Here is a 20,027-nt window from a genome sequence, read left to right as displayed (position 1 = left end):
GGCCGGGAGGGTGGGGTATAAATAATTTATTATTATTACTATTATTATTACTATTATGTTCCCAATGTGAGAATAATCCCACCGTACTACATTTCAGGGTTGTTGTGGACCACTCTCACAGCCTCAGCCCAATCGGCAACGTCCCTCATCAGCCACCATTCATTAATTGATTAAGTCAAAATATAGCATTAAAGACAGAGAAGGCTTTACCATCTCAAAGTAATGGGAGGTATCAGAATGATACCGATGATGACCTGTTATTTAATTTGGCGGGGAACAAAAATACTTGCGTTTATAAAGAACAAGGGCTCTGTTTATTCTGGCGCAGAAGGGGCGGGGCGAGGGAAGGAATTACACGGCGCAAGCCAATCAAAGCCATGCAAAAGAACCCTTCTTTATAAAGCAGCCGTCCTTTTTTCACTCCGCAAAGCGTCGAAGGGTATCCCGGCGTTCTTAGCCACTCTAGGAGTTCCAAGCAACAGCAGCAGCAACGACGACGACGACACATCTCTATGCTCCTCTGCAACCTCCTCCCATTCGTGTAGAACTGGCATGCGCCCATTCAGGAGTTGAAGCTCCGCCCCCTCCCGCTCTTTCCTGCTCTTTCCCTCTTCTTGCAGGCGAGGAAAGTGGCGCCGTAAATAACGGAATAGCTGCGCGCTCCCCGCCTACCCCGCCAAGAAAAGTGGCGGGAAAGGAGGTCTGCGATGGCGGCGCTGGTAGTTGAGGACGTGTTGGCTGAGCTGAGGCTCTTCGGGCTGGACTTGGAGGAGGGTGAAGACGGGGCTGCCCTTACCGACAAATGTGAGCCGCGTATAGAACGGCGAAGGCGATAAATTGGGGGGGGGGTATTTACTAGGAAGGGCGCTAGTTCTCATTGAGCTTTTTATTTGGAGGGGGCTTAATTTGGGATAAGCAGGTGCCTATGTGGGGAAGAGCGGCGGACTTGGGGGGATTTCTGGGGGATGGAAGAAGCGTGGAGAGAAAGTGGGGAAAGAAGATATGGGGAAAAGAGGGAGGCGGATTCAGAGAGATGGGCAGTTTTAAAAATGAGACTTGCCTGGATCGGGCCAGAAGATCCGTCTAAAGGAAACGGTTGGTTGTTCCCTGTACCTGGTCTTCAAAGGTAGACTGTCCCTGAATGTGGAAGCTCAGTGTGACTCGTAGCTGTGAGCTTTGCCTGTTTGAAATGCTGCCCCTTAATAAATTGTTTTTGGCTGGCTTTAACATCGTTGTAACCCAGCCCTGGGGCCTTATGGTGAAGGGTTGCCTTCCTGAATCAGACGAGGGGAATTAGGGTTGAACTGTTAATGTGCTTTAAATCTTACATTCAAACAAATCCAGGAAATTTGCCAGGAAATTATTTTTATTGTAGTACTTGTAACTGTTTTTTTTTGACATTTCAACGGAATACAATGTAAAATACTTCAATTATTTACATTTTAAGAAAAGCAACAAAGGTGCTAAAAGTTATAAATACATTTTAAAACTTTGATTTTAGATTTCACTAGTATGGTTTCTGTTGCCCATTTTGGACTGGATTGTGTGTATTCTGTTCACTGATTACATGAGACAATTTCAAAAACTGGAAAGTTTTCTGCAGAAAAATCTAATGGTGGAAATTTTTCATCGCACTTCACTGAGGTGGATCTTGCTGTCTGTTAGAGGGATGTTCTTGAGGAACTGATAAACTACCGCTGTTTAATAACTCCTCTCTCTCTTTCTCTCTTGTAGTGGTGGAACTTTGCACATTGTACAGGTTGAAAGAAAATGAGATTGCAGATGAAATAATTGCTTTTGCTATAACGAAGCAATTCATTAAGCTTACGGCAGAGTCCCTGCACATCTTTGAACATGAAGTAAGTGAGCTTTTGGAAGGAATTGCGGGAGATAGATGTTTTGATTTGCCTATGTGAGGTAGATCCACTATAAAGGCAGTTCCGCTATGGTGCATTCAGTGGAGCATAACGTTATATGGAGCATAGGCGGTAGCCCCTACCCTCTGGAACGCCCTGCCTATTGATGTTAGGCAGTCTCCTCGGCTGTACTGTTTTTGGCACTGGCTAAAAACTTTTAGAATGCCATCTTGCATGCAATTTAACCGTGTATGTTCATTTTAAAACAGCAGATTTTACTTACATTTTGATACATTTCATGCCAATTTGTTTTTAATGTTTCATGTTATGACTGTTTTGCTAGAGGTTGCCGCCCCTGCCCACTTTGCTCGCCTACCCCCCCCTTACTGCTACCCCCTCCCCTTGATGTTAGAGGTGCAGAGCAGAAAGGCAGGGAAGACTACAAAAGGCTTGGACCATCTCATGCTGTCACTGCCCCATGGTTGATTAGGAAGAAGAGTCATCACAGCACAGGAAGGATGAAGGGAGTCAGGATCTGCTAGGAAGCAGTGGCAAAAGCAGTGGATCCTTAAGCTGGCCAGAGGCGGGGGGGGGGGGGGAATGACCAGTAGCAGTGCTAGCCAGCCTATGGATCCAGTCCCTTGAGTCAGGGTCAGCGTTTGAAATTTGCCAGGTCCAGGTGCATGGGGGAAAGGGTGCTTGCTCATAGAGAGATGCTCTTTCCATTTCTTCTCTGTTCAGAACAGAAGGGAGGGTGTCATCCAATGAAATGTGGGCATGTTTAATGGGACTTGCAGGAGGAGCAAGCAGTCTTTTCTTCATTGCTGATATTTACGGGTGCCATAGCAGGTACTGATGCACATAGCAGTGCCCATGTCTGCCCTGTTGGTGCCGGCTAAGCCAAAAGTGTTGTGATGCTGGGAGGTGTTGGCTTCCCTGGGGTTTCGACTGCTCGTGCTCTTCTTTCAGGTGCTGCACAAGCGATCCACGAAACCTCAGAAGAGGAAGGAGAGCCATTACCCTAAAATCAGAGATGTCAACAGCATCCAAGAACTGTATCCTCCCAAGCAGCTGAGCGTGACTCAAATGGAGAGGCCCTTTTGAACATGGCAGCAAACCGCCCTAGTGGTAAACTAATCAAATGAAAGCTTTGTCTCTCTGTTACCCCACTGTTGTCTTCTAATGTTTGGGTGAGAGGAAAAAATCTAATTTTAAAAATGGGGTGAATTGGAGCAATTTCCCCTTTTTGTGGTGGCTGCTATTATGGGGTTCAGCCCTTGACTGATTTCTGTGCTCTGCCTTGAAATAGGCACACTAATACTGAAGAGGAGAAGCATCTAAACATGTGCAAAGTGCATTTCACCAGTGTAACCTATGTTCCACAGGGGGTTGGACTCGATGGCCCTTGTGGTCTCTTCCAACTCTATGATTCTATGTAGTCTTCTCCACCTTGTGCAATAGCACCCCATGGGTCGTGGACCACATCTGCCATCATGCTTTGTCACTGGCTGTTCCTGGGTGGGACCAATGGGGGTCGGACAACCAGTGAGCGACGATGGCTCATGTAATTTTAGCTCGTGCATTTTCTGTGTGTGTTTGGCTCCCTTGACTCTTCTTAGTCTCGATGTAGAGGAGGAGGAAGAAAACCTTCTAGATACCTACACGTCGCCATCAAAAGTAAGTATGTGGAAGGAAGGAAGTTCTGAAGAACATGCATAGGAACGAGCTCACAACGCATCTTGCACACATAGGCTGATGCAGGAACATTGCAACTTAGAAAGCTGCGTGCACCTGTGACCTCCTGCATTCAAAGAAGGTGCCTTGCCTCTGTGCTACCTTTAAATCACATCAGACTATTTATCTATCTAGTCCAATGTTTATTCTCTCTGGCTTGTGTCAACTCTCTAAGCTGTCAGGCAGAGACCTGCTTTTGTGCTGGGACAATTTTTGTATGGTATATTTGTATTTGCATTTTATATTGATTGGTATCAATAAGAGCACTACTGGGGCAAGGCAAGGGCACATCTAGAAATCCAGCACCCAGGGCTGTATCCAACTAATTTCTACTTAGAGTAGACCCAATGAAATTAATGGGCTCAAGTTAGTTGTGCTCATTAATTTCATTGGGTGTCCTCTGAGTAGAGCTAACATGGGGTGCAAACTTCTCTCACAGTGGCCAACTGGATATCTATAGCAAGCAGGACCTGAGTGCAACAGCACCAACAATTGGTAGCAAAAGACATACTGCCTCTGACTGTGGAAGGAGAACTTGGATTAGCTATTGTGACTAGTAGCCACTGATTAGCTGCATAGAATCACAAAATTGCAGAGTTGGAAGGGATCAACTTCTGCAGTGCAGGAATCTTTTACCCAACGTGGGGCTTGAACCCACGACCCTGAGATTAAGAGTCTCATGCTCTACCAACCTGAGCTATACCGACTCAATAATTTGTCTACCCCTCTTTTGGCCCTTGCTGCCTTTCGCTGGAGCAAATTTCCTAGTTTGTGTGCTGTGCAAAGGACTTCTGTTGTGTGTCCTGAATTTTCTTCATCTGGGACTGGGAGACACCTCCGTCTGAGATCCTGGTGAGCCACTGCCAATCAGAGCAGAAAACAGCCGTCCAGCTGTTTTTAGTTTAGTCTTTTTTAAAAAAATAAAGGCAAGGAAGGTGAGAAAACACAAACGATGTACAGTGTATAGCCAGTTTTTCTCCGTCTCATATAACACTAAAGCCCAGTGATGCTGGATGATGGGAGATTCAGGACAGAAAGCAGGTAGACTTGTGAATTATCCCCCATCTAAAACACTGCAGTGCTTCTGCCAGCCAGTGTAGACAGTACTAGGCTACATGGACCAATGTTCTAACTCCTGTGCTTCCAACAAGGCTCTCTGTGAGGCTGAGCTGCTCTACCCTTTACTGTCTTGCAGGGGTCTCAGAAGCGGGTGATTACCACACCGGAAAACCCGCGTTCCAAGCGGACTCTCTCCAACTGCAGTCCCCGCCTGGCCTTCTCCCCCAGCAGCTTCTCGCCCAGGTATGCCTTGACGCAGCCCGTAAATGTGTGGCCCACCTCTTTCTTTGATTAGCCAGCGTTGCTTCTCCGAAGGACTCGGAACCTGCCTCTTGTTTAGAGATGTCAAAGTGTCCTTGAAGAAGAGGGCCCATTCCGGCTGCTGCACAAATGCATTGCAGCTGAAAATGGACCCATTTCTGGTGGAGCTTTGAGGTGCAGAAAAACAAGTCTTGGTACAGTGGCTCAGTAACTGCTGCTTTCACTTTGCTGGTTGACCGTGATGCATGTCTAGCTGTGCCGATCCTTGGGTTGATTTGCCACATGCTGAATTTGCCGGAGGTCCTCTTGGTGTGCCAACTTGGCTGGGTGAATTGGGATTTTTTTGTTTTGTTTTAGATGCTGGATTTATTACAGGGAAAGGCCTTGCTAGAAAAAGAATGTGTGTTTTCTAAACTAGTTTTTAGTATTGCGTGTGAATAAGAGGGCAATCCTAACCCTAATCCTAGCTGCAGCCCTAAAACAAACTCGTAGCAGCATATCTGCACCATAGGCATTAAACTGCTGGTTTAAGAGCCCATATCTCTGCTGCAGAAATCACTGGGAAATGTCGCTGGGTGGAGGCTTAATGTGTGTAGGGGGGCTGGGTGCATGCATGGGAGCCACACCCCCAATATCGCCTCTGTACTGATTGCACCTTGACTTTCATGCCAAAAACGTTCAAAAATTGGAGTGGCTGTGTCTAGCGTGCAGGGAGAGTTGGTTCGCGCACTTCCAGTCACATTCAGGCTGGGCACCTGAACAGTGCTTCTCTTAAATGAAGATAAAACCTGAATAACTTTAAAGTCCCATCGATTTCAATAGGACCACTCTGAGCATGACTTAATTGGCCGCAACCGTATTGCTTATTACTCCTCTGCTCATTTCAGAGAGCATGCCCCAAACCATGGTTCAGAGCTTCCATACTGAGGAAACAATGGCTTTGAGCTTGTCTGCTTTTCTGTGTGTTATTTGCCACCTACTTTAACGCTTCAGGTGCTGTGGCCTTCAGAGACAGAACAGTGGTTTGTCCCTTCAGATGTGATACTAAGTTCTAGTTGGCGCAAACTCAAATCATAGCTCCTGGTCTTAGCCTGTTAGTCAATTACAAACCATGGTGCATCTATTTAGACACTTAAATACAGTGCAAACTGCTGTTAAAGACAGATTTCCCCTTCTACTTTTTGTTCTATTCCTTTTCTGCAGTAACCTACCAGAGGAAAAAAATACCTCACATCTCATACCCCTACTAAGGTTTTTGTTGATTACTCAGGGGGACGTGGGTGGCACTGTGGGTTAAACCACAGAGCCTAGCACTTGCCAATCAGAAGGTCGGCGGTTCGAATCCCCGCAACAGGGTGAGCTCCCGTTGCTTGGTCCCTGCTCCTGCCAACCTAGCAGTTTGAAAGCACATCAAAGTGCAAGTAGATAAATAGGTACCGCTCTGGCGGGAAGGTAAACAGCCTTTCTGTGCGCTGCTCTGGTTCGCCAGAAGCGGCTTAGTCATGCTGTCCACATGACCCGGAAGCTGTACACCGGCTCCCTTGGCCAATAAAGCGAGATGAGCGCCGCAACCCCAGAGTCGACCACGACTGGACCTAATGGTCAGGGGTCCCTTTACCTTTACCTTTTACCAGATTAAAGACCCAGTTGCAATTGGATAAAACTATTTAACACTGGGCAATACTTGTAAAATATCGATGTTGAAATCAAGGAAGTGACCAGGTTTTCCTGAATTTTTAAAAATTGTTTCTCTTCTTCCCCTTGCTTGCCTCCCCTCAAGGGCTACCCCTTCACAGAAGTATGGTTCTCGAAGCAACCGCGGAGAGGTTGTCACCTCCTTCGGCTCTGTGCAGGGAACCTCCTGGAGGGGAAATGGCGGCTTGGCCACCTCTGTGAACCTCTTCCATTCCCCCCAAGATTCCCTCACCAAGCCCTACAAATTCATGTTCCAGGAACTTGTGGATAACCGTGAAGGTAATTTTTAGAAAACCCTCTATCTGCTTCTACCTGTATATTGAAAACCTACTAGACATGATCCAGCTAGTGCAGAATGTGATTGCTGGTGCACTGACAGGTACTTGCAGAACTCCTGTTTTTTTTAGGATCTGCGCTAACTGCCTGCATGTCACCAGGCCAGCTTAAGGTGTAGTCTGGAATTATACTTGATGATCTAACAATGTTGATAGTTTTTACTTGGACTTTGTTATTTTAATTCAAGTGCAGCTACTGCTTCTGCATGCCTACTTTACAGTTTTCATCTTTTAATTTTTTTAAAAAATTGAGTTTTGGGCAAATACAAACAAAACTCGACATAACAAACAAATTACAGAAAACAAAGAAACAAAGCAAAAAAAACCAAGAGGAAATAAAAACAAAAAGAAAGGAAAAACAAAAGCATGAACAAAAATGAAGTGAAATTATCTATACAATACTATCCCTAATCATCACTTCTCAAACAAAATACTTTCCCTTTTGGAATAGATCTCTTTTGTTATTCTATTTATTTTCATTTTCATCTTTTAATTTTTCCGTGTTGTTACAATTGTTCTCTCTGTTTTATATACAATATAAAGTGAAATAGTAATAAAAATGTTTCAATAATAATAATACAAATAATAAATAAATAAATAATAAAATTTTATTTATATCTCGCCCTCAATCAATCTTTATCTGCCTCTTTCCCTCCCTCTAAAAATGAAATAAGTGCTTTCCTGCAAGATGGAAGACCTTGGTGCGGCACTGAAAGAACACTACAAAATAGAAGAATTTTCTTCTTTGATCATCCCTGTGCAGGTAACCTCTGTGCTAATATCTTACGGGTGCTATAACTTAATTATTTACACGGGTGAGTATATCTAAAGTTGTCCAGTGGGCTTTGTGATCATTCTGCACATGCTCAGAGAAACAGTTGCTTTAAACTAAAAGTGGAGAATCTCAGGTTTCCAAGCCTCCATGTCACTGCCAGGCCTCTCCATTTGGCCAGTGAGGCAGTTTCTGCCAAGCCCATGCCCTTAAAACTCTACATTTGATGTCTGTTGTGGGGCAGGTAAAGACGTGGCTGGGCTGAACGGGAGTTTGTGAACACCGTGGCTTTCCTGATCGCTGGCCCCACTCAGTGCTTTGCAAAAGTGCCATCAGTTAGCTTATCATTACCATGCTGGTCCTGTTTGGGGAGGAAAGGATTGCTATCCTTCCAATTTGTGAACCAGATTAGACTTTATTGGGTTATATCAAACTAATTTCTCCTTAATGTAGGCCCATGAAGTTATACCGCTTTCCCCCTCTCTATTCACAACAGCCCTGTAGTGTTGGCTAGATCTGATGGACTCTAAGGCAACCGCTTGGTAGCATGGAGATATGCTGTGCTCAGGATTTTAGTGCTTTAAAAAAAAGTTCCTTTGTTTGTTTGTTTTTGAATGATGCTGGGAAAGGAGCCAGTCACTGTCCTGGGCCAAATCGGCTGCGATTCCAATGGGAAGCTGAACGCCAAGTCCGTCATCTTGGAAGGGGATCAGGAGCACTCCTCCGGAGGCCTGGTACCTGTGGATGTATCTGAACTCCAGGAGTACTCGCTCTTCCCAGGACAGGTGAGGCATTTGGGAAGTGGGGTGTGTGTGCTCATGATAATTTATTAATTTATGAACCACCTTTTCACAGAGGACAAAAGTAGTCATGATAAATAAATCAGAAAAAGTACACAGTCAAGCTGAACGGTTTCCACACAAATTATAATCCGATCTGAAACAAAGATACCAAAAATCTATGTCAATAATGGCAACTAACCCCCCACCCCAGCCAACCAAACACCCTAAACATTACCCAGCACAAGAATTTGTTCAGCCACCTCAGCTTTTGTAGCTGAAGTCAGTCTGGGCCCTTCCCTCCCAGGCCAGGTGGGAACAGGCCTGCAAGGCAGGGAGCAGATCTTCCAGAACTCACAGCCAAGATGACAGTGGAGATGAAACGTAGCCATTGTGGCTAGTAGCCATTCAAAGCCTTATCGCCCATGAATTTGTCTTTCAGAAGACTTGCCTGCCTTGAGAAAAGTAAATAAATTGTGAACGCATTTCTTGCTTTTGCCACCGTCTCTTTCCTGCAGTGAAAATAAACAAAAGTTGACGTTGATTGCCTGTCTTATTTCCCCCTTACATCTTCCAGGTTGTGGTTATGGAAGGCATGAACAGTACTGGGGAGAGGCTGGTTGCGTCCAAGCTTTATGAGGTGATAATTTTTTTTTTTAATTTTTCAATGCATTTCCCTACCACATTTCATGACCTTGAAGTGAGGTTATTCTGTTCTCACAACCACATTATTTGCAGAGGCCTGGTATAGAGAGAGGGGTGGGGGGAGAGAGAGTTGCAAGCATCATGGAGATATGGATCTTTTCTCTCTTTTTAAAGGAAGATGGAAGCACATTTAACTCCCCCCCCCCTTATTTTCCTCTCCCCCCTCAGGGCGTACCGCTTCCTTTTTATCAGCCTGTGGATCAAATGGAAGGTGAGTTAGACCCAGTGCTTCAAAGAGAGGGGCTTGCCCTCAACCTTGCCCAAAACGGGTGGGAAAGCTTTTCAACCTGAGGGCCACATTGCCTCACGGGCAACAGTCTGGGGGCCACATGCCAGCAGCCAGCCCCCACGTGATACTTACAACCAGAAGCAGGCTCCAGAAGCAGCTTCTCAGCTGGAAAAGTTGAGGAGTCAGGGAGGTAACAGGAGGTGTTTCTGAGAGCTACCTTGAGCCTCCTTCAGAGGTCAGGTCTCTGCCCTCTAGCCTGCTGGGACCCTCCCAGGGATCAGGGATCTCTTGGGGTTCAGAATCTGCTATCCCCATCCCACGGAGACCCTCGTCACAGTCCTCCAGCTCTAACTCCCCAAATTCATCACCATTTTGTTTGTATGCTACCTTTCCATAGTTAAAACCATGCACAAGGCAGTTTACAGCTTGAAAAGATTCACATAATTACCGGAAGTAGTCATAAACAATAAATAAAACACATCAAAAAGTACACCACAGTAAGATCTAAAAATATACAAAAAATGTCAGTAACAGCAACAAAAGATCTCCTAATGATACCCCAGCCTGAGACTCTGTTCAGCAACCTCAGCTTCTGTAGCTGGAGTCAGTCCGAGCCCTGCCCTCCTGGGCCAGGTAGAAAAATGTCACTCCGCCTCAGGGTCTGTTCCCTTTCTCCATGGCACTTCCACGACAGTCCTGCATTTTCCAACATTCAGCTTCAAGTGCACGGCATCCCCTAAAAGGGTAGGGAAACAGTTTCACATCTCTTTATGAACTGGATAGGTATATGCCTATCCAGTTAGAGTACCTCGCTGAAATTCTCATTGGCTTCTTGCGTTTGGCTCCTGAGGTTATCACCCTCCCTCCCGTCCACCTTCTGGCACGCAACCCTAAGGACTAGAAACTTGCAATTTAATTTGTCCCCGTCTCCCACAAATGGAAGATAAAATTTTGTATCCAGTACCTGTTTCTGCTTTTGTATGGAATTCATAGCTCAGGATCTGCTCAGTGTAGGAACTTGGTTGGTTCATAATGGAAGCGAAGTTCCTGTTTTCAAAGCCCATTAACCCTTTCAGGTTCAGAGCTGCAGATGGTCCTCGTTGCCTGTGGTCCTTATACCACCTCAGACAGCATCACCTACGACCCTATGTTGGACCTGATAGACGTTATTAATAGAGACAAGCCAGATGTTTGCATTCTGGTAAGGGCCGAGCGTCTGTGGTTGCTTTATAGAAGGGCGGGGGACCCATTTTCAGCCTAAGGGTTTCATTCGCTCGTGGGCAAACTTCCAGGAGCCACGTAACAATAGTAGCCAAGGGGTGGGCAAGGTGGACAGCCAATGGCGTCGTTTCTCTTCCATTTGACCAGCCTGAATCAACACATGCTGGCGAGACGAAATGTGTTGCCCTTGGCAGTGCTATGGGGGAGGTTCTAGAAAACTCCACTCGTAGAGATACTCTGCCGCTATGGACAGACACAACTAGAATCAGTTGCACATGTTGTTTCGAACTGCCCCTGGTATCAGACAATTTGATCTAAGTTCATTAATCAGTTGGTTGTTAGCAGGGAGAGGCATTCAAGCGAATGCAAGGTAGCCTTCCTTATGTTTACTCAGGATGGGGCTAAGATGGAGATAGTAGCTAGGTTTCTGCAACATGCAATGAGGATTCGTGAATGCTATACAACACTAACTTAGGTGTTAGATGCAGGATTTTCTCTTTCTTTCTTTTATTTTTTATTTTTGTATTAAACCCTACTGGAATCTTGTACATATGTCAATAAAGGTTTGAGAATCTGGTGGCAAAAATCGGGCAGAGCAATGGGTGAAGCTCTTAAGGCTACATTTCAGCCAAGCAAAACACTCAAGGAGGATGTGGCCTCGAGAAGTGTCTTGAGGGCCAAATGAAGAGGCAGGGGGGTGCATTTGGCCCTTGGGCCCTGACCTCTGCTCTATATAGTACACTGAGATCCAACACCGAGGGCCTTCTGGCGGTTCCCTCATTGCGAGAAGTGAGGTTACAGGGAACCAGGCAGAGGGCCTTCTCGGTAGTGGCACCCGCCCTGTGGAACGCCCTCCCTTCAGATGTGAAGGAAATAAGCAGCTATCTTCTTTTTAAAAGACATCTGAAGGCAGCCCTGTTTAGGGAAGTTTTTAATATTTAATGCTGTATTGTTTTTAACACTTGATTTGAAGCCTCCCAGAGTGGCTGGGGAAACTCAGCCAGATGGGCGGGGTATAAATGATAAATTATTATTATTATATAGGTTATCAGTAAGTGGCTAGTTGCCCGTCTGTGTTCTCCTCAGCAGCCAAGGATGAGTAGTTGAAATAAATGAAATGGCAATAAACAATGGTTGCTGGTTGTGATACTGTTCTAATGACGGAGGGGGAAGGCAGAATAATGAAAGTCATCGATGCATGGGAAGTCAATGTCATGCTTATTGCATCTGGTAAATGTTAGAATTTTTGTGGGGAGGAAGGAAGTTTTCCTGTGACTCCAGCCCTAGAATTGAAAACACAGCCTTGTCCTGCTACGTTTTTATTAATTGACGGGGCTCTTAAGGGACCTTGATAGGTTTTTCAGAAATGTTGGTGGCGCTTAATTAGGGCCTTGTCGTCCCCTCTTTGATGACCTTCATTTCCTTTGATTGTTTTGCAGCTCGGGCCTTTCCTTGATGCAAAACACAAGCAAGTTGAGGTAAGTTCAGTGAATGGGGAATGGATTTGAAAGTTCATGTCTTCTTTTTCCCCCTTTTTTCCTTTTTCTTCAGAAACCCTGCTGACTGTGTGTCCCACACTTTTCTTTTTGGAAACCAGTTGTGTATGGGGATCCCTGATTCTTAAAGCAAACAGCTAGTCCTTAACACAGTATTTTCCTAACTAATGACAAATAGTATTTGTGTGTGTGTGCGTGCGTGTGTGTGTGTGTGTACACATTACCTTTTCCTTAGATTAAAATCGGATGTACATTTTGTTCACAAACTCCATAGATCTACTCCAGAGATATCCAAGGGAAAGTTTTTTCATTCATTTGGGAGACATCCAGGGCCATAGTTTGGAAAGCAGGACTTGCAGGAGAAAGGTTTCTCTCGAGGAACTCCCCAGCTTCTCATTTAATTTTCAGATTTCATTCAAAAAGCAGCAATCTAGAATTCTTCCTTGGCAGGGGCATAAAAGAGGTCAGCTGTGGTGTAGTGTTTAGAGCGCCACACTAGGGCCTGGGAGAGACCAGGGTTCAGATTTCCCACTCACCCACAAAAGCCTGCTTGGTCAATTTCTGTCTTTCAGCCTGGTCTACCTCACAAGATAAGATGTAGACAGGGAGAACCATGTCCCACTTCCTTGAGACTCCTTGGAGGGAAGGTGGATTATAAAGGTAGCAGTGGTAATAATAAAAATATGCAGCCAGTATTCTTTCCCAAGTCTCTAGGAAAAAAAGAAATGCAAAGTTAATTGTACAGTGCTACCTTGGTTCCTGAACGGCTTAGTTGCCAAATGTTTTGGCTCCCAAACGCCGCAAACCCAGCAGTGAGTATTCCAGTTTGCGAATGTTTTTTGGAAGCCTATTGGAAGCCGTGCCTTTTTTTGCAGCCTATTGGAAGCCGTGCCTTGGTTTTCAAATGGTTTTGGGAGTCAGACTCCCGGAATGGATTAAGTTTGAGAACCAAGGTACCACTGTATTTTAAAAATTAATTTGCTCCTCCCTACTAACATTTAATTAATTAATTAATTAACATTTCTTAGCCACTTTCTGCCATAAGGTCTCTGGCAAGCTTTATAACAATGGAATCATATATATATATATATGCGCCAAGTAAAACAGTTCCAAACAGAATAGTGTAGATGAAACAAATGAAGCAGGGTTCTAAGGAGAGGTGGGGGTGGGAAATCCCTTAACTGTCCAGGGCCAGGGTAAGAAACTATGCAATGAAGGTGCCAGACACGCCTCTGCAATAGGGAGTCCTACCATTGGGGGCTGCCACAGAGAAAGCCCTGTCTGGAGCCTCCATTCTCTGCACTTCAGGGTGTTGGAACTAACAAGAGGGCCCATTCCTCTGATCACCCAAAATGGGGGTTTATAAGGATGGAGGTGGTCTTTCAGATATTTGAACTCGTTATCCTGTGTGGATCTTGCCGATCTGGGGTCTCTGGCATGAAAAGATCTTCCCCCTGGTCTGTGGTTGGATCCTCCTTAACTGGTAACACCGGGGATTGAACTTGGGACGTTCTGCATGTGAAGCAAATGTTCTGCCACTGAGTTCCTGTTCTTTCTCTGCTTTTTCTTCTCTCCCAAGGACTCTCAGCTCACTGCCTCATTTGAAGACATCTTCAAGAGGTGCATGAAGATGATAGTCGAAGGGACAAGGAGGTGAGAACAAGAACGTGAGAAGAGCCCGTGGCCCATCTAGCTCAGCCTCCTGTATCTCACAGGGGCTCATCAGATGCCTCTGGGAAGCCCAAAAGCAGGACAAAATGCAACGGCGCTCTCCTCACTTGTGGCTCAAAGCAGGTGGCATGCTGCGAGAGACTGCCTCCAACAGCGGTTATAGGACATAGCCCCCATGGCTAATAGTAAGAAGCAGGGTCCGATGGGAAATGAATTGTTCACACGGTAAATAATTATCTTCTGGAACTCACTGCCACTAGATTTAAGATGGCCCCTAGCTTCAGTAGAGGGTAAGATCTGAAAGAATGATGGCACCAGGGACCCATCACCGTCTCTTGGCCACAGAAACCAAGTGGTTCGGAGGCAGTGAGAGCTGTTGCCTTCGGGCTTCCTTGTGGGCTTTCCTGAAGCAACTTGTCAGGTGACAGCTCTCAGGATTCTTTGGGGGAAGCCGTTAAAGCAGTACAGTGGTACCTGGGGTTACATAAGCTTCAGGTTACATACGCTTCAGGTTACAGACTCCGCTAACCCAGAAATAGTACCTCGGGTTAAGAACTTTGCTTCAGGATGAGAACAGAAATTGTGCTCCGGTGGCGCGGCGGCAGCAGCGGAAGGCCCCATTAGCTAAAGTGGTGCTTCAGGTTAAGAACAGTTTCAGGTTAAAAACAGACCTCCAGAACGAATTAAGTACTTAACCCGAGGTACCACTGTATAAGAGCATTTTAAGTGTAGTGCGGAGGGGGCCTTAGCTCTTCTGTTTCCCAACAGTGCTGGATCGCACCTTGTCATCGTTCCTTCGCTGAGAGACGTCCACCATCACTGCATTTATCCCCAGCCACCTTTGACTTGCGAGCTCTCGAAAGAAGACAAACAGGTGCTTCCTACAATCCAAAGGCCGTGCCTTTGTTTAAAGTTTTTGTGTCTGTGTGTGCACAGCTGGAATATCTGTATTTTGGCCTGTCGGGTGGAGCTTTATAGAGCTTGGTGGCTTTCAAAGCCTGGTAGGAACCCTGAAGTTCCTCAGATGCTCTGTGAGGCCAGAAATCAGCCTTGTCTGTCTGAAGACATCAACTTTAGCTGGAGTTCCTTCCATCAGCTTCGGCTGGTTGCTCAGCTACGCCCCTCTCTGGACAGGGATAGCTTAACTACTGTTGTCTGTGCTCTGGTCACCTCAAGGGTAGATTACTGCAATGTGTTATACATAGAGCTGCCTCTGAAGATGGCCAGGTTGCTCACCGGAGCAAGATGGTTTGAGCATATTATACCGATCCTGGTTCGACTGCACTGGCTACCAGTTAGCTTCTGGGCCCAATTCAAAGTGCTGGTTTTGGCCTATAAAGCCTTAAACGGCTCAGGACCGCAATACCTCAGGGCCTGCCTCTTTACATATGAACCAGGACCCTGAGATCATCCTCTGAGGTCCATCGTGTGCCTCCTGCTTGAGAGGTCCAAAGGGTGGCAGCACAAGAACAGGCCTTCTTCAGTGGCTCCCCATCTATGGAATGCTCTCCTCAGGGAAACTCGCCTGGCGCCTTCATTATACACCTTTAGGCGCCAGGTGAAAATGTTCCTTCTTAACCAGGCCTTTGGTTGATTTGATTGACATCCTATCCCCTTTTAAAATGTGGGGGTTGGGGGGGGAGAGGGGTTATTGGGTTGTTGTTTTTATTTTTATTAATTGATTTTGTGCTTTTTATATTTTGATTTTTTTCTGTATTTTGATTTTGATGATGGTGATGATGCAGGTCTCTGCCCCAAGGGACTCAGTCTGAAAATAAACATAGAAGCACAGAGGAAGGAGACTGAGACTGAAACAGAGACAAGCAGGGGAAGAACCTGTGATTAACTCAGTTACATGTGCTCAAGGCTTAGCTGCAGTAGGGTATACCTTACACCAGGCTTCCTCAACCTCGGCCCTCCAGATGTTTTGAGACTGTAATTCCCAGCATCCCTGACCGCTGGTCCTGCTAGCTAGGGATCATGGGAGTTGTAGGCCAAAAACATCTGGAGGGCGGAGGTTGAGGAAGCCTGCCTTACACCTTTACCTGAGAGGTCTACATAGGAACCTGGTATTGAGTCTGGCTATTGGGGTCCATCTAGCTCCATATTGTCTACACTGACTGGCAGCAGCGCTCCAGGGTTTTAGGCAGAAAATCTTCCCCAGCCTTACCGGGAGAAGCTAGGCAAAGCTGATGCTCTGGCACTAAACTAAGAGATTTCCTGCTTCAAATGAGTCCCCCCGCATGTTCAGTAAATGGGGGGGGGGGCTAGCAAGGGTGTTCCTGCTGGCCACGCCCCTCCCTTCACTAAACACATGAAGGATTTCTCTCTCTCTCCTTTTAACACTCCTTGTGCGGGTGCATTCTGCATGTGCAGCGTTTAGCTGGATCCCGTGAAAAAGCTCCATCTCCCAGAAGGGGGAGCTCCCAGCTGAAGAAAAGGCACTGTGTTTAGACTGCTGTAGACTGCTCTTCTGGGCAAATCCTGGTGTTTTCCTCTCGCTCCTGACGGGAGTTTGGAGGTGCTTTTAGTGAACTCTCAGGTTTGGTATGGGGTAGTGGGGAGACCTGGAAGCCCGTACGACTTCCCTACAAAGATAAAAGTGTGTTCATCGGAGCTGATGAGCTTTTTGCTGCACTCTGAAAAGTCTTCTGTTTAGACCAGTTCTTGGGTCTCCAGCTGTTTTTGGTCTACGATTCCCATCATCACCTGCCTGGCAATGATAAGTAAAGGTGATTTGCATTTAAATATGTAGTTTTATGTTCTACTCAGAGCTGACCCACTGAGATCAGTTGACGCGGGTCCATTCATTGCAGTAGGTCTATGATTGGCCTTTTCCAACTCTATGAGAGTTGTATCTCAACCCTTGTCACACACATAGGGCAGTGTGTGTAGGCTTCTAACACACACACTTTATTTTCAAAACAGCCTTGTGAGACTCTAGGCAGAGAGAATGTTGTTGGCCCAAGTCCAACCAGGAAATTTCATGACCTAATGGGAATTTGTACCCAGGTCTTCCCCAGCCTTTGTCTGACATCATAACCACTACACCACAGTGGATAAACCGGGATTATCCCCATTTCTTCCCCCTTGGTGGTATTGCATACTGATGTGGCAGATGAAGAAATACTGTATTTACCCAAATGTAATGCACACCTTTTTTGGCCAAATTACGTCGTGAAAATTAGGGCGTGCATAAGGTTTGATGGCGCATTTACATTCACCAACAAATACTTTTTTGGTTTCAAGATTTCGAAAATTGAGGTGCGCATTAGATTCGATGCCGCATTACATTCGAGTAAATACGATAACTGAGGGAAGGTAATAGCAAAACACTTGAAGCGATCTATAAGGTAGAGTCTACGTTGGTCCCATTTTACAGATTTTTAGTGTGAGGGGGTGGGGAGTGGACCAAGACCATGAAAACAATTCTCTTCAGGCTACCTGAAAATGTATGATTCTGACCTGGTATTCAAACTCTGAGAATCCCTGGGCTGTGCTGAGTCTCTTCTCTCTGCACCCCTGTCAAAGTAGTGAGGAAAGAGCTTTGTAACTGCCTCATATCTTTAGGCCCTGACTCTTATCCTACTTTAAAAATAAAAATAAAATCTTCTGCCGTGCTTTCTACTTGAATGCCCGATTTGTGAGCTGTTTGGTCAGCCCGCACAAACCCTCTCTCCCCTTTTCTCCAATTCCAGAGGGTTCTCTTCGTATCTGACCCCTGCACCTTGGAGATCAACGGTGTGGTTTTTGGCTTGACTTCTGTGGACCTGGTCTTTCACATGGGCTCAGAAGAAATTAGCAGGTATGTTCAAAGCAGGGATGTAGATTTGCGGAACTGTAGAGTTGGAAGGGGACACCAAGGGACATCTAGTCCAACCCCTTGCAATGCAGGATGCTCTTAAACTCTAAAACCATGAGGTGGGTGTATTTTTTTTCCCCCAGCCTGAGGGCCGCATTGCATCTTGGCCAACCTTCCAGGGGGCCGCATTGCATCTTGGCCAACCTTCCAGGGGGCCACACGACAGTGCTGGGTGGTGCCAGAGGCAAAAGTGGATTGAGCAAAAAAATTTTACACTCCCTTTTCTATCCCCCATCTACACAGATAAAAGGCACTGCCATAGCTTATGGACACATTCCAGCGAGGCCAAAACCCTCAAGGAGGGTGTGGAGCAGGCCCAGTGAGGGCCGTGGGGAGAGTCCTAAGGGGACTGAGAGAAGCCTGCAGTCACGCCCCCAGGCATAAGTCTTCCCACCCCCGTTCTAAAACCTTAAATCTCCAGCACTAAAATGAAGGGATTATTAATCATCCCCAAACACATCCATTTGCTGGCTGAGATTGTATTCATACTGGGAGGCACTGTGGTTTGGTGCTGGATTTAGCTCCTCGGTGTGGTCATTGTTCCTTGAGCAATTTTCTGCTTCTTTTTAAAAGGATATCTGCTGATCTTCAGACAGCTGTGAGTGTGGAAGATGTGATAATGGCAGGGGGTGGGGGAAATGACACAGCATGAATCAGGCGTGATTCAGAATCCAAAAAGTGTAATCGGTCTGTGAGCGAAAGAAATGCCAGCCCTGAGCTGTGGAATCACATGGCTTGATGTCACACAAAATTCCCTCTTATGTTGCTAACGCCTTCCAAAGTGCAGTCCACATTTCTGCTGTAAACCCTTTGGAGGTGTGTGTGTGTGTGTGTGTGTGTGTGCACGTGCACGCGCATGCTTACGTTACAGTGAAACCGTGTTATTAATTTTGATAGCACTACAGGCTGCGTGTAACTTCTGTATGGGATGAGCTTTTTGTATTTACATTAAATATATTTATTGGTACTTATCAAAAGATAAATATAATACATCAAATTAAAAGAAATGCTATAAAAATATAATCTAAAAAGGAGCAGAAGAAAAAAGAGAAAACAAGAAATGAAAGAAAGAAAGACAGACAGACAGACATTGAGTTCTCTGTCCTCTCAATTTAGTACTATTTTCTATGAGCCATTTTTTTCCCCAATCTTTGAATCCAGATGGATTCATTACAAGTTCATTTTCTCTTTCATGCCAAAAAGTCCAGAAGAAGTTTTCAGTCTGTAATAAACTGAAGCTCAATCCAGCTAAGACTGAGGCACTGTTAGTGGGGGTTCCCTAGACCAGATGGCTGGGAGATTGCCTGCTGTTGATGGGGTTACACTCCCTCTGAAGGAGAGGGTACATACCTTAGAGGTGTATTCCTGGATTCTTTGCTGTCACTTGAGGCTCAGTGGCACAGAGTGCCTTCCATCAGTTGTGGCTGGTGGTCCCGCTGCGGCACTTAGGCTGCCCCTGTCCAGATAACTGCTGCTGTTTATGTTCTGGCAACCTCGAGGTGAGATTATTGCAGCGCGTTACATGTAGGGCTGCCCCTGAAGACAATTCGGAAAATTCAGCTGGCATGGAATTTGGCAGCCAGGCTGCTCACTGGGGCAAGACAATTTGAGCATATTTCACCAGTACTGGCCCAAATGCACTGTCTGCTAATTAGTTTCCGGGCCCAATTCAAATTGCTGCTGGTTTTGACCTATAAAGTCTTAAACGGTTGAGGACTGCAATACCTCAAGGACCGCCTCTCCCCATATGAACCTACCCAGACCCTGAGATCATTCCTGTGCCTCCTCCAGGAGCAGTTTGGAGGGTGGCAACGCAAAAATGGGCCTTCTCTGCAGTTGCTCCCCATTTATGGAATGCTCTCCCCAGGGAGGTTCTGTTGGCGAACCTTTTAGGGGCCAGGTGAAGAGCTGGACAGGTCCCCTGGTTGAAAATCTGGAGAGCAGTACAGTGGTACCTCGTGTTAAGTACTTAATTCGTTCCGGAGGTCTGTTTTTAACCTGAAACTGTTCTTAACCTGAAGCACCACTTTAACTAATGGGGCCTCCTGGTGCTGCTACACCGCTGGAGCACGATTTCTGTTCTCATCCTGAAGCAAAGTTCTTAACCCGAGGTACTATTTCTGGGTTAGCGGAGTCTGTAACCTGAAGCGTATGTAACCCCAGGTACCACTGTATAGGCAATACCGAGGGAGCAGTGGTCTGGCTCCCTACATCCCAAATATGGTGCTCCTGAGTGTATGCAGAGTTCCTTCTGTCTTAGCCAATGAATCAGTCATCTGGATGGGTTGATCTCCAGACAAGATCAGAAAAAAAGAAAGAAAGAAAGTCTGTCTCACTTCAAAGTGCAGTTCC

At 45.9% G+C, this 20,027-nt stretch overlaps 1 protein-coding gene across 1 annotated transcript in view; it reads left to right on the top strand.

Moving 5' to 3' along the window:
• Window positions 1-586: 586 nt before the first annotated feature.
• The window catches only part of POLA2 (DNA polymerase alpha 2, accessory subunit), a 28,908-nt gene continuing 9,467 nt past the window's right edge, over window positions 587-20,027 (top strand). Inside the window, exons 1-15 of the mRNA XM_082203571.1 lie at window positions 587-804; window positions 1,735-1,859; window positions 2,826-2,911; window positions 3,476-3,533; window positions 4,786-4,892; window positions 6,691-6,884; window positions 7,615-7,703; window positions 8,342-8,497; window positions 9,069-9,131; window positions 9,365-9,407; window positions 10,502-10,626; window positions 12,086-12,124; window positions 13,722-13,795; window positions 14,582-14,687; window positions 17,512-17,618. Coding sequence (XP_082059697.1) covers window positions 708-804; window positions 1,735-1,859; window positions 2,826-2,911; window positions 3,476-3,533; window positions 4,786-4,892; window positions 6,691-6,884; window positions 7,615-7,703; window positions 8,342-8,497; window positions 9,069-9,131; window positions 9,365-9,407; window positions 10,502-10,626; window positions 12,086-12,124; window positions 13,722-13,795; window positions 14,582-14,687; window positions 17,512-17,618 — 1,469 coding nt within the window. The 5' untranslated portion in view covers window positions 587-707. The remainder of the gene's footprint in view (window positions 805-1,734; window positions 1,860-2,825; window positions 2,912-3,475; window positions 3,534-4,785; window positions 4,893-6,690; window positions 6,885-7,614; window positions 7,704-8,341; window positions 8,498-9,068; window positions 9,132-9,364; window positions 9,408-10,501; window positions 10,627-12,085; window positions 12,125-13,721; window positions 13,796-14,581; window positions 14,688-17,511; window positions 17,619-20,027) is intronic.

The sequence above is a fragment of the Podarcis vaucheri genome (genome assembly GCF_965113315.1).
Source record: "Podarcis vaucheri genome assembly, chromosome: 16".
Lineage (NCBI taxonomy): Eukaryota > Metazoa > Chordata > Lepidosauria > Squamata > Lacertidae > Podarcis > Podarcis vaucheri.
Note: the sequence above shows the minus strand (reverse complement) of the source record. Positions and strands in the feature narration are given on the sequence as shown.